The 14,976-nt window shown below is 41.5% G+C and overlaps 1 protein-coding gene across 1 annotated transcript in view; it reads left to right on the forward strand.

Annotated features, from left to right (window-relative positions):
* Positions 1-14,976, forward strand: part of LOC139561143 (collagen alpha-5(IV) chain-like) — a 112,543-nt gene that overhangs the window by 80,634 nt on the left and 16,933 nt on the right. Inside the window, exons 27-38 of the mRNA XM_071378037.1 lie at positions 1,220-1,370; positions 1,748-1,861; positions 3,483-3,650; positions 5,592-5,681; positions 6,060-6,206; positions 6,504-6,602; positions 7,249-7,338; positions 10,080-10,219; positions 10,532-10,658; positions 10,798-10,977; positions 11,207-11,257; positions 13,672-13,857. Of these exons, the coding sequence (XP_071234138.1) occupies positions 1,220-1,370; positions 1,748-1,861; positions 3,483-3,650; positions 5,592-5,681; positions 6,060-6,206; positions 6,504-6,602; positions 7,249-7,338; positions 10,080-10,219; positions 10,532-10,658; positions 10,798-10,977; positions 11,207-11,257; positions 13,672-13,857 (1,543 nt within the window). The remainder of the gene's footprint in view (positions 1-1,219; positions 1,371-1,747; positions 1,862-3,482; positions 3,651-5,591; positions 5,682-6,059; positions 6,207-6,503; positions 6,603-7,248; positions 7,339-10,079; positions 10,220-10,531; positions 10,659-10,797; positions 10,978-11,206; positions 11,258-13,671; positions 13,858-14,976) is intronic.

Raw genomic sequence — 14,976 nt, forward strand, 5'->3', positions numbered from 1 at the left:
GATACAGACTAACACTACTACTATAGATACAGACTAACTCTACTACTGTAGATACAGACTAACACTACTACTATAGATACAGACTAACACTACTACTATAGATACAGACTACTATAGATACAGACTAACACTACTACTATAGATACAGACTAACTCTACTACTATAGATACAGACTAACACTACTACTATAGATACAGACTAACTCTACTACTATAGATACAGACTAACTCTACTACTATAGATACAGACTAACACTACTACTATAGATACAGACTAACACTACTACTATAGATACAGACCTAACTCTACTACTATAGATACAGACTAACACTACTACTATAGATACAGACTAACTCTACTACTATAGATACATACTACTATAGATACAGATTAACACTACTACTATAGATACATACTAACTCTACTACTATAGATACAGACTAACACTACTACTATAGATACAGACTAACTCTACTACTATAGATACAGACTAACTCTACTACTATAGATACAGACTAACTCTACTACTATAGATACATACTACTATAGATACAGATTAACTCTACTACTATAGATACAGACTAACACTACTACTATAGATACAGACTAACTCTACTACTATAGATACAGACTAACTCTACTACTATAGATACAGACTAACTCTACTACTATAGATACATACTACTATAGATACAGATTAACACTACTACTATAGATACAGACTAACACTACTACTGTAGATACAGACTAACACTACTACTATAGATACAGACTAACTCTACTACTATAGATACAGACTAACTCTACTACTATAGATACAGACTAACTCTACTACTATAGATACAGACTAACACTACTACTATAGATACAGACTAACACTACTTCTGTAGATACAGACTAACACTACTACTGTAGATACAGACTACTATAGATACAGACTAACACTACTACTATAGATACATACTAACTCTACTACTTTAGAGACAGACAGCCAGGTGGACCCAGAGTTAAGTTGCTTACCACATCCCCACTACTGTATATGGACTTAATTACAGTCATTTCATGTACAGCTATGAATAATCCAAACTAGATAACATAGGATCGGGTGAAGGGTAACAACAAATGTAAACCTAGTTATCTGACAGACACAGTTGTCTCTGTTAACATTTGTCTGTGTTTGTATATCCATTGAAGTTTTTCTTTGTGTGTGTGTGATAGGGAGAGCCAGGCTTCGGGCTGCCAGGTCCCCAGGGCTCACCAGGCTTGCCCGGAGATAAAGGATTCCCTGGGCCCAAAGGAGACTCTGGTTTCCCTGGCAACCCCGGCTTGCCAGGACGATCCGGCCTTGATGGCGGCCCTGGTGCCAAAGGTACGGTTCCAACTTCTGATGGCGTGGTCGGCTGGAGTTTGGCGCTTAGAAACGCTGACGTTGTGGGTTTGATTCCCACATCGGTCACCTAATGTATACTGATTAAGTGTGTGTCAGTGGTTTCGAATTAAAGTCATTTTTAAGATGACTATGTTATTATATACTCTCTTCATACATCAACAATATCATACTATAATCTAGGCAAATTCTTTCTGTGATGATTTTTACAGACACAGATTAAGCTTAGTTCTAGACTTAAAGCATGCTCAATGGAGAATCGTCAATAAAAATTATCCTTCCAGAAATAGAGTATTTTATTCGCAAGCTAGTTAGTTGGTATTGCTATATTGTGTGGTCTGTACCTGTCTGTCTCCCAGGTGACTCTGGTATCCCTGGTAGACCCGGAGCTCGTGGCCCTCAAGGATCACCCAACATCGGCTCTCAGGGTGTCCCCGGCCCTGTCGGACCCCCAGGACCTATGGGTCCTCCAGGTAAGCCTTATAACAACAAACAGAACAGAGCTGACTGTTGACTAGCTGATTGATTAGAGATGGATAGTGTTTGAGTCTGATATTGAGATTAAGATTGCTAGCATTGATTGAGATTTGAGATTGATAGAGATGAATTCTGATAGATATATTGATTGGAGATTGAGTGATAGAATTTGATTGAGATTGGTAGCAATTATATGTGGTTGCAGCAGACCTTCTAGTATCACCATATTGTAGATGCAATGCTAAGAATTGTTATCATATTAAACGTATGCAAAAGGAAAACCCATGTAATATGTATATTTATGCTGCATTTTAAAATACATAGTTATCTTGTTGTTTTTACCAGGTTATCTTGTGTTTGAGATGACTGAATATGTGTTATCCAGAATGGATTGTCTGAGTCACACAGTGTTATGTGCATGGTCACCCAAAGGTCTCTTATATTAATGTTAATGATGTATCTCAGTGGGCTGGCTATGTGGTTCAAGCTATGTTGTCACACTAGTTATTACGCAGGTAACACCACCCCACTGCAAGGCTTTTGAGCACCAAAGGGTTTGCAAACAGTTTGTAAGTGGTTCACCTGTAAAGGGTTTATTTGTTGAGCACTGAATGACGTCAACATGGCGATAGCATGTCTCTATGGGTGATCCTGTCTCAGAGATGGAACATCAGACGGTAACCGTACCCTGATCTTGGGAATTCTCTCTTTCTTCGTCTTCTCACCTCACAACAATCTTTTTCTATTCTTCTTTTGCGTGTTGTCGATGTCTCTTTGGCGAATTCCACACGTTTGGCTGTCAGCTATCACCCACCCGCACAATTCCACACGTTTGGCTGTCAGCTATCACCCACCCGCACAATTCCACACGTTTGGCTGTCAGCTATCACCCAAACGCACAATTCCACAAGTCTACCTTTCCTGTATTTGTTCTCCTCACTCTTAAACACAATTTACCTTTCTGGTTCAAGCCAAAACCTCACCAATAACTTCACACTGTCCTCTACCTGGCTAGTACACAAAACAACGTACTAACCAGTCACCTCCACCCAGGGCTCAGTTCTGAGGGCTCTTTCCTCATGTATGTCATGTTGGATAGACCTAGAGCATCCCCCCCCCCGTCCCCACATCTCTTTCTCCAATCCGCTCCATCAGCTCCATTTTGGACATTTGCCCTGCTTACCTGCCGCTCTCTGAACTCATGACCTCAAGGCGAGAAAGGTATTGTACCGCAGCCTATCTGAACTGAAGTCTCTTTTTGGCAGCTGATTGGTTCATTGGTACTGTATTTCTGTGTGATTGGTTGATTGGTTTAGGGACTGTACTTCTGTTCTGCGTGACATTACTCCAGCTATGAGGTAGTGATATACAATTAGGTTATTTTATTCTGGACTGACATATGGGACCTTTACAATGTGTTGAATAGTCACTAGATTTCACTAGCACTACAAGTCAAACTCAAAAAGCTTTATTGTCCTTCAAATTTCCGTAAGACAGAATTTTTTAGTTTTTTGCATTTGACAAAATGGACTTTCTGTGATGTCATATTTGAGGGACAGATGCTGATCAGAAAGTGAGAATCTGTCCTGACACTGTCCTTGATCCTCGGCGTTGCAGGATACTCAGGCAACAATGGAGAGAAGGGAGACTCCGGTCTTCCTGGCCCAGGCATTACAGGGTTGCCAGGAGACAGAGGAAGTCCCGGTTTCCCCGGCAGCCCCGGGGGAGGTGGACCTCAGGGTAACCCCGGTGGTCCTGGCCGCGATGGAATACCTGGCCTGCCTGGTAAGATAATGTCAACCAATTCTGATCTATGGCAGATTTAACCCAGGAGCCCAAATCTGATATTTTGTTCAATTATTGGTCTTTTGACCAATTGGATCAGATCTTTTGCCAATAATTAGGCAAAAGATCAGAATCAGAGTTTTACACAGACAGACCAATTCTGATCTTTTGACCAATTAATGGCAAAAAATCGGATCTGATTGGTCAAAAGACCATTAGTGGCATAAGATCAGAATTGGGCTGCCTGTGTAAACACAGCCTATATGTCTGTTTCAGTCCATTTCCCTTTATAGTGCACTACTTTTGATAAGAGCCCTGGTCAAAAGTAGTGGGAATAGGCTGTCATTTGGGACGCATGCTCTGACTTCCAGTAAAGACCCAAAGTAACCTGTGTTGATGGCAGGAGGCCAGTCAGAAGATGTGTAACCTGTGTTGATGGGAGGAGGCCAGTCAGAAGATGTGTAACATGTGTTGATGGCAGGAGGCCAGTCAGAAGATGTGTAACCTGTGTTGATGGCAGGAGGCCAGTCAGAAGATGTGTAACCTGTGTTGATGGGAGGAGGCCAGTCAGAAGATGTGTAACCTGTGTTGATGGGAGGAGGCCAGTCAGAAGATGTGTAACCTGTGTTGATGAGAAGATGCCAGTCAGAAGATGTGTAACCTGTGTTGATGGGAAGATGCCAGTCAGAAGATGTGTAACCTGTGTTGATGAGAAGATGCCAGTCAGAAGATGTGTAACCTGTGTTGATGGGAAGATGCCAGTCAGAAGATGTGTAACCTGTGTTGATGGGATGATGCCAGTCAGAAGATGTGTAACCTGTGTTGATGGGAAGATGCCAGTCAGAAGATGTGTAACCTGTGTTGATGGGAAGATGCCAGTCAGAAGATGTGTAACCTGTGTTGATGGGAAGATGCCAGTCAGAAGATGTGTAACCTGTGTTGATGGGAAGATGCCAGTCAGAAGATGTGTAACCTGTGTTGATGGGAAGATGCCAGTCAGAAGATGTGTAACCTGTGTTGATGAGAAGATGCCAGTCAGAAGATGTGTAACCTGTGTTGATGAGAAGATGCCAGTCAGAAGATGTGTAACATGTGTTGATGGGAAGATGCCAGTCAGAAGATGTGTAACCTGTGTTGATGGGAAGATGCCAGTCAGAAGATGTGTAACCTGTGTTGATGGGAAGATGCCAGTCAGAAGATGTGTAACCTGTGTTGATGGGAAGATGCCAGTCAGAAGATGTGTAACCTGTGTTGATGAGAAGATGCCAGTCAGAAGATGTGTAACCTGTGTTGATGGGAAGATGCCAGTCAGAAGATGTGTAACCTGTGTTGATGGGAGGAGGCCAGTCAGAAGATGTGTAACATGTGTTGATGGCAGGAGGCCAGTCAGAAGATGTGTAACATGTGTTGATGGGAAGATGCCAGTCAGAAGATGTGTAACCTGTGTTGATGGGAAGATGCCAGTCAGAAGATGTGTAACCTGTGTTGATGGGAAGATGCCAGTCAGAAGATGTGTAACCTGTGTTGATGGGAAGATGCCAGTCAGAAGATGTGTAACATGTGTTGATGGGAAGATGCCAGTCAGAAGATGTGTAACATGTGTTGATGGGAAGATGCCAGTCAGAAGATGTGTAACCTGTGTTGATGGGAAGATGCCAGTCAGAAGATGTGTAACCTGTGTTGATGGGAAGATGCCAGTCAGAAGATGTGTAACCTGTGTTGATGGGAAGATGCCAGTCAGAAGATGTGTAACCTGTGTTGATGGGAAGATGCCAGTCAGAAGATGTGTAACCTGTCTCCTCTCTCTCTATTTTGTTTTTATTTTCTGTTTGACGTGTTTGACTGACTGTCTACATATTATGCCTGTTGCTCCATCTCTGACTTCCAAAAAGGTGCTCATTTTTTTCAATGTCCCCAACCTACCTCTCTGTCTTTCAACAGGTGGTAAAGGAGACATGGGTGTAATGGGAACTCCTGGATCTCTGGGATCCCCTGGCAACCCCGGAGGGCCCGGCTTCCCTGGACCTAAAGGCAGCTACACACACACATGCACACACACACACATGCACACACACACACATGCACACACACACACACACATGCACACACACATGCACACACATAAGCACACACACACACAAGCGCACACACACGCACACACACACACACAAGCACACACCTAAAGGAACTGCTACTATATAGACCATGGAGTCGTAGGACAGCAGTCGCAATAGATCCACATCTGACCAAGATCACACAGATGCCAGGTCTTACAATCAAAAAAACTAGTCCTAAACATCTGCTGCATTAGCTATAAGGAACCCACACACACACATAAACACACACGTGTTAGTACTGTACGTGTCTTGGGTAATAGACCCTCTGACCCTGAGTGTCTCCTTCCTCCAGGTGACGATGGTTTCCCAGGGCGACCAGGTGGGACCGGCAGTCCAGGTCTGAAGGGAGACAGAGGAGACCCCGGTCTCATAGGACTCCCCGGTCCCAGCAACACTCCCTCTTCAATCAAGGGAGCCAATGGAGATGTAGGAGAACCAGGTACGTCTGTTTGTCGGTCGGTCTTTCAATCTATCTATCTGTCATGATCATAATGACTATAAAATGCAGGATTTGAGTAAATAAAAGGGTGCCCAATGGTGCTCCGCTGGGCCCTCTCATAACAAATCTAGGCACCTCTGCAAGCGTTATGAATGTAGAAGTTCTCCCCAGTGTAGATGAAAGACTTACACTCAGCAAAGATGGATGCCCAACTCTTGTTTAATATATTTACTGCTATTACTGAAACAGTGTCCTGTCTGTCTGTCTGTCTAACCATTCTGTCTCTGTGCTGTGTAGGTTTGCGAGGTCAGCCGGGTCAGAAGGGTATTTCCGGTCTCCCTGGAGACGCTGGTATATCAGGACAGGATGGAAGACCTGGGTTACCTGGACCTCAAGGTATAGTACAGTCATCCTATAATACAGTCATCCTATAGTACAGTCATCCTATAATACAGTCATCCTATAGCACAGTCATCCTATAATACAGTCATCCTATAGTACAGTCATCCTATAATACAGTCATCCTATAGTACAGTCATCCTATACGACAGTCATCCTATAGTACAGTCATCCTATAGTACAGTCATCCTATAATACAGTCATCCTATAGTACAGTCATCCTATAATAGTCATCCTATAATACAGTCATCCTATAGTACAGTCATCCTATAGTACAGTCATCCTATAATACAGTCATCCTATAGTACAGTCATCTTATAGTACAGTCATCCTATAGTAAAGTCATCCTATAGTAGTCATCCTACCTAGAGATCTTTCTTGATAATGTTTCCTGTTGACTTCAATGTGCTGTTCACATATTAATTATTTCATTATTAGTGTCTTGCATCTTCAGATACGCCCAACCAACATGGGCTTATAAAATACATATGTCTCAAGTTGTCATTGAGCACCAGAATGTTCTCCAAAATGTCCTCTACTGAATAATCATTCCTAACATCCTCTTTCCCTTGTGCTCAGGTCCCAAACGAGACCTCTAATGTCATGTATTGATTATTTACTATTCTTTACGTAATATCTCCAGGTCCCAAAGGAGACATGGGTATCCCTGGAGTATCCGGCTCACCAGGAAGCCAAGGACTTAAAGGCAACATGGGAGATATGGGCTTCCCAGGTGGGTGTCAGCCAGCCGATAACCCCATATCCCCACCATTACCATCATGTTGTATAACCTCATATCATCACCATCATGTTGTATAACCTCATACCATCACCATCATGTTGTATAACCTCATATCATCACCATTATGTTGTATAACCTCATATCATCACCATCATGTTGTATAACCTCATATCATCACCATCATGTTGTATAACCTCATATCATCACCATCATGTTATATAACCTCATACCATCACCATCATGTTGTATAACCTCATACCATCACCATCATGTTGTATAACCTCATACCATCACCATCATGTTGTATAACCTCATACCATCACCATCACCATCATGTTGTATAACCTCATATCATCACCATCATGTTGTATAACCTCATACCATCACCATCATGTTGTATAACCTCATATCATCACCATCATGTTGTATAACCTCATATCATCACCATCATGTTGTATAACCTCATACCATCACCATCATGTTGTATAACCTCATATCATCACCATCATGTTGTATAACCTCATATCATCACCATCATGTTGTATAACCTCATATCATCACCATCATGTTGTATAACCTCATATCATCACCATCATGTTGTATAACCTCATACCATCACCATCATGTTGTATAACCTCATATCATCACCATCATGTTGTATAACCTCATATCATCACCATCATGTTGTATAACCTCATACCATCACCATCATGTTGTATAACCTCATACCATCACCATCATGTTGTATAACCTCATACCATCACCATCATGTTGTATAACCTCATACCATCACCATCATGTTGTATAACCTCATACCATCACCATCACCATCATGTTGTATAACCTCATATCATCACCATCATGTTGTATAACCTCATACCATCACCATCATGTTGTATAACCTCATATCATCACCATCATGTTGTATAACCTCATATCATCACCATCATGTTGTATAACCTCATACCATCACCATCATGTTGTATAACCTCATATCATCACCATCATGTTGTATAACCTCATATCATCACCATCATGTTGTATAACCTCATATCATCACCATCATGTTGTATAACCTCATATCATCACCATCATGTTGTATAACCTCATACCATCACCATCATGTTGTATAACCTCATACCATCACCATCATGTTGTATAACCTCATATCATCACCATCATGTTGTATAACCTCATACCATCACCATCATGTTGTATAACCTCATACCATCACCATCATGTTGTATAACCTCATACCATCACCATCATGTTGTATAACCTCATACCATCACCATCATGTTGTATAACCTCATACCATCACCATCACCATCATGTTGTATAACCTCATATCATCACCATCATGTTGTATAACCTCATACCATCACCATCATGTTGTATAACCTCATATCATCACCATCATGTTGTATAACCTCATATCATCACCATCATGTTGTATAACCTCATACCATCACCATCATGTTGTATAACCTCATATCATCACCATCATGTTGTATAACCTCATACCATCACCATCATGTTGTATAACCTCATACCATCACCATCATGTTGTATAACCTCATATCATCACCATCATGTTGTATAACCTCATACCATCACCATCATGTTGTATAACCTCATATCATCACCATCATGTTGTATAACCTCATACCATCACCATCATGTTGTATAACCTCATATCATCGCCATCATGTTGTATAACCTCATACCATCACCATCATGTTGTATAACCTCATATCATCACCATCATGTTGTATAACCTCATACCATCACCATCATGTTGTATAACCTCATATCATCACCATCATGTTGTATAACCTCATACCATCACCATCATGTTGTATAACCTCATATCATCACCATCATGTTGTATAACCTCATACCATCACCATCACCATCATGTTGTATAACCTCATACCATCACCATCACCATCATGTTGTATAACCTCATACCATCACCATCATGTTGTATAACCTCATATCATCACCATCATGTTGTATAACCTCATACCATCACCATCATGTTGTATAACCTCATATCATCACCATCATGTTGTATAACCTCATACCATCACCATCATGTTGTATAACCTCATATCATCACCATCATGTTGTATAACCTCATACCATCACCATCACCATCATGTTGTATAACCTCATACCATCACCATCACCATCATGTTGTATAACCTCATACCATCACCATCACCATCATGTTGTATAACCTCATACCATCACCATCACCATCATGTTGTATAACCTCATATCCACTCTGCACCACCATGGTTTGTTTATTCTCTTGTCACTTTTATATTTTATTCACGAAAATGCAATAAATAATTATAAAACGTGTATAAACCCCTTAGACTCTGCCACTCTCAACCATCTAACACACTCCTTTTGATATTAACCCATTATGAATTCTTACGCCTGAATCATTTTCTGTGTCCAGTAGTTCTGTAACAGTTTAGTGATAAATAGTGTTGTCAGTGAACTGATTGATTACTGTTGTCAGTGAACTGATTGATTAGTGTTGTCAGTGAACTGATTGATTAGTGTTGTCAGTGAACTGATTGATTAGTGTTGTCAGTGAACTGATTGATTAGTGTTGTCAGTGAACTGATTGATAGATGAATCACAGTTGGAGTGTTGTGAATTAACTCTATTTGGCCAACTGCGCTAATCTTATTGTCCATTTTATGATGATGTCACAGGACCCACAGGAGCGAAAGGAACTCCAGGCCAGCTAGGTCGGTCGGGCGTACCCGGCAGTTCAGGAGCACCAGGGTTCCCCGGAGCTAAAGGAGACCCAGGTTCCCCCGGATTTGGTGCCACAGGAGCTACAGGTCCCAAGGTATGGAAATGACTTTAGAACCGCATAGAACCATGGGTTCCTTTATGCTTGAATCTTTATCTCTCCAGGTTTAGATTAGTTATTTGAGTATTTTGTAGTGAACTGTCTACTAAATATGAATGAGATTTGTAATATATAGAAAAGTGCTATATTGATGAAGTTGTTATCTTAATTATCAGTAGTTGTCGAGCTAGTACTGTTAGTTTTACTTTCAATATTAGATAAATTAATTCTCTATCTATAATGTAACTTTATTCCACTCTCTCTCTCTCTCTCACACACACTCTCACACTCACACACTCTCACACACAGGGTGAGCCCGGTCGGTCGGGATTCCCCGGACAAAATGGAGAGAAAGGAACTCCCGGAACACCAGGTCTTCCAGGGTTTCCCGGCGGCCCCGGAGCCAAAGGCGACCCCGGCCTCCCAGGATTCCAAGGTACGCTTCCGGTAACTAACGGTTATGGTGCTAACCACCAGTGCTGTACAGTGGGAAAACCAGGAATAGTGTCTTCATGTAAAATCCATTTACCTTTGTCATTAAATCTGTCCGTCTGTCTTTGCGGTAATTCATTTAGGTTCTCCCGGTATTCCCGGGCCTAAGGGTCTGGACGGTACCCCTGGTAACCCCGGTCCCGCCGGAGGCCCCGGGCGACCGGGAGAGAATGGCCGTGCCGGATCACCTGGGTTCCCAGGCGACAAGGGTCAGGCAGGCCGCGACGGAATCCCTGGACCAGCGGGGGTCAAAGGAGACCAAGGTAGGTGGCGTAGTCACACGAGATAACTACATTACCCATGATACAGTTCTCGTCACTGAGTTTTTCTTATCATGGCGATATTACGCAGAAAGACCATGTACTTGTATAAGGGTATAACTATTCTCTTTCAAATCTCTTTGAAAATTATGATTCTTCCAAAATGTGTTATATAATAGTTGGATGTCTAAATCTCACTCCTCTTTTTTCCCATGATCTTCTTCTCTTCCAGGTCTTTCTGGTTTCGGCGGCCCCGGTTCTCCTGGTCTCCCAGGGTCACCAGGTGAGAGTCACACCACTTGATTGTACCCACCATACAGACACCATACACACATCATACACACACCACACATACTATACACACCATACAGACACCATACACACATCATACACACACCACACATTCCATACACATCATACAGACACAATACACACAGCATACACACACCACACACACCACGCACACCACAAAACTCTACTACTACTACTACTGCTACTGCTACTGGTGCCACCTCTACTACTACTACTACCACTACTACTACTACTACTACTACTACTACGACCACTACTAATACTTATACTATAACAACTACTACTACAACTACTACTACTACAACTACTACTACTACTACTACTACTACTACTACTACTACTACTACTACTACTACTACTACTACTACTACTACTACTACTACTACTACTACTACTACTACTACGACCACTACTACTACTTATACTATAACAACTACTACTACTACTACTACTACTCTACATCGACCAACATCCTTCAATCAACACTTCTCCCCCACAACACCAAATGTTCAATGTTTCAGTTTTGCTGTATTTATATTGTATATACTGTCTGTATAATGTTTGTATTCCGTTTGTATTCTGTCTTTACAATTTGTCTATTGCTGGCAGCACCAATTCACTGAGTCAATTCACTGCTACTGCTACTGCTACAAATGCTATTGCTGCTGCTTCTACTACTACTACTACTACTACAACCACTACTAAAACTACTGCTGCTACTACTACTATTGCTACTACTGCTGCTACTACTACTGCTACAACCACTACTGCTGCTACTACTACTGCTACTACTACTACAACCACTGCTAATACTACTGCTGCTACTACTACTACTACTACTACTACTACTACTGCTGCTACTACAACTACTACTGCTGGTACTACAACTACTACTGCTGCTACTACAACTACTACTACTACTACTACTACTACTACAACCACTACTACTACTACTTTTACTACAACCACTACTGCTTTTACTACAACCACTACTACTTCTACTACAACCACTACTACTACTAGTACTACAACTACTACTACTACTACTTTTACTACAACCACTACTACTACTACTTTTACTACAACCACTGCTACTACTACTTTTACTACAACCACTACTACTTTTACTACAACCACTACTACTACAACCACTACTACTACTAGTACTACAACTACTACTACTACTACTACAACCACTACTACTTTTACTACAACCACTACTACAACTACTACTACTACTACTACTACTACCACAACCACTACTACTTTTACTACAACCACTACTACTTTTACTACAACCACTACTAATTTTACTACAACCACTACTACTACTACTTTTACTACAACCACTACTACTTCTACTACAACTACTACTACTACTACTACTACTACTACTACTACTACCACTACTACAACTACTACTACTACTACTTATACTATAACAACTACTACTACTACTACTACTACTACTACTACTACGACGACCACTACTACTACTTATACTATAACAACTACTACTACTACTACTACTACTACCACTGCTACTACTACAACCACTACTACTACTACTTTTACTACAACCACTACTACTTTTACTACAACCACTACTACTTCTACTACAACCACTACTACTACTAGTACTACTACTACTACTACTACCACTACTTCTACTACTACTACTACTACTACTACTACTACTACTACTACGACCACTACTACTACTTATACTATAACTACTACTACTACTACTACTACTACTACTACGACCACTACTACTACTTATACTATAACAACTACTACTACTACTACTACTACCACTGCTACTACTACTACCACTACGACCACTACTACTACTTATACTATAACAACAACTACTACTACTACTACTACTACTACTACGACCACTACTACTACTTATACTATAACAACTACTACTACTACGACCACTACTACTACTACGACCACTACTACTACTTATACTATAACTACTACTACTACTACTACTACTACGACCACTACTTATACTTATACTATAACAACTACTACTACTACTACTTATACTATAACAACTACTACTACTACTTATACTATAACTACTACTACTACTACTACTACTACTCTACATCGACCAACATCCTTCAATCAACACTTCTCGCCCACAACACCAAATGTTCAATGTTTCAGGTTTGCTGTATTTATATTGTATATACTGTCTGTATAACGTTTGTATTCCGTTTGTACTCTGTCTTTACAATTTGTCTATTGCTGGCAGCACCAATTCACTGAGTCAATTCACTTAGTCAATTTCCAGGTATGTGTAAATGTACTTGGCGAATTAAAGTGATTCTGAAATGACCCTGTGTGGTTGCCGTCTGTACCCTCCAGGTGCTAAGGGAGATTTTGGCGCCCCTGGTCTTCCGGGTAACCCTGGGTTCCCTGGTCAGAAGGGAGAGATGGGCTTTCCCGGCCAACCTGGGTCCCCCGGGAGCATCGGGCCCCCTGGTGCCCCAGGTGTGGCCCTCCAGGGGCCCAAGGGTAACAGTGGATCCCCCGGCCCCCCTGGAAGAGGAGGTATGTTATGAATCGATCACTCCATCACCTGATAACCAACGTTACTGCCTGGTTTTCTGGCCATTTTGAAGTGTAGAATGTCCTGGTTGGTGTATGTTACAGTTAATATTTAAAAAAATGTATTGAGTCATGGACTGGGAAGGACATTAGATAGATAGATACATAGATAGGATTCAGACTCCTTGAATGTTTCCACATTACAGCCTTATTCAAAAGTTGATTAAATCGTTTTTTTCCCCTCATCAATCTACACACAATACCTTTTTACCTTTTTAGAAATGTTTGCTTATTTATAAAAAATGTAAAACTGATATCACATTACATAAGTTTTCAGACCCTTTACTCAGTACTTTGTTAAAGCACCTTTGGCAGCGATTACAGCCTTGAGTCTTCTTGGGTATGACGCTACAAGCTTGGCACACCTGTACTTGGGGAGTTTCTCCCATACTTCTCAGCAGATCCTCTCAAGCTCTGTCAAGTTGGATGGGGAGTGTCGCTGCACAGCTATTTTCAGGTATCTCCAGAGATGTTCAATCAGGTTCAAGGACATTCAGAGACTTGTCTTGAAGCCACTCCTGTGTTTTCTTGGCTGTGTGCTTAGTGTCGCTGTCCTGTTGGAAGGTGAACCTTCACCCCAGTCTGAGGTCCTCAGCACTCTGGAGCAGCTTTTCATCAAGGATCTCTCTGTACTTTGCTCTGTTCACCTTTTCCTCGACCCTGACTAATCTCCCAGTCCCTGCCGCTGAAAAACATCCCCACAGCATGATGCTGCCACCACCATGCTTCACCGTAGGGATGGTGCCAGGTTTCCTCCAGACGTGACGCTTGACATTCAGGCCAAAGAGTTCAATCTTGGTTTCATCAGACCAGAGAATCTTGTTTCACATGGTCTGAGAGTCATTTAGGTGCCTTTTGGCAAACTCCAAACGTGCTGTCATGTTCCTTTTACTGAGGAGTAGCTTGATTGGTGGAGTGCTGCAGAGATGGTTGTCATTCTGGAAGGTTCTCTTATCTCCACAGAGGAACTCTGCAGCTCTGTCAGAGTGACCATCGGGTCACCTCTGATTGCTCAGCTCTAGGAAGAGTCTTGGTGGTTCCAAACTTCTTCCATTTAAGAAT

Source organism: Salvelinus alpinus, chromosome 31 (genome assembly GCF_045679555.1).
Source record: "Salvelinus alpinus chromosome 31, SLU_Salpinus.1, whole genome shotgun sequence".
Taxonomy (NCBI): Eukaryota; Metazoa; Chordata; class Actinopteri; order Salmoniformes; family Salmonidae; genus Salvelinus; species Salvelinus alpinus.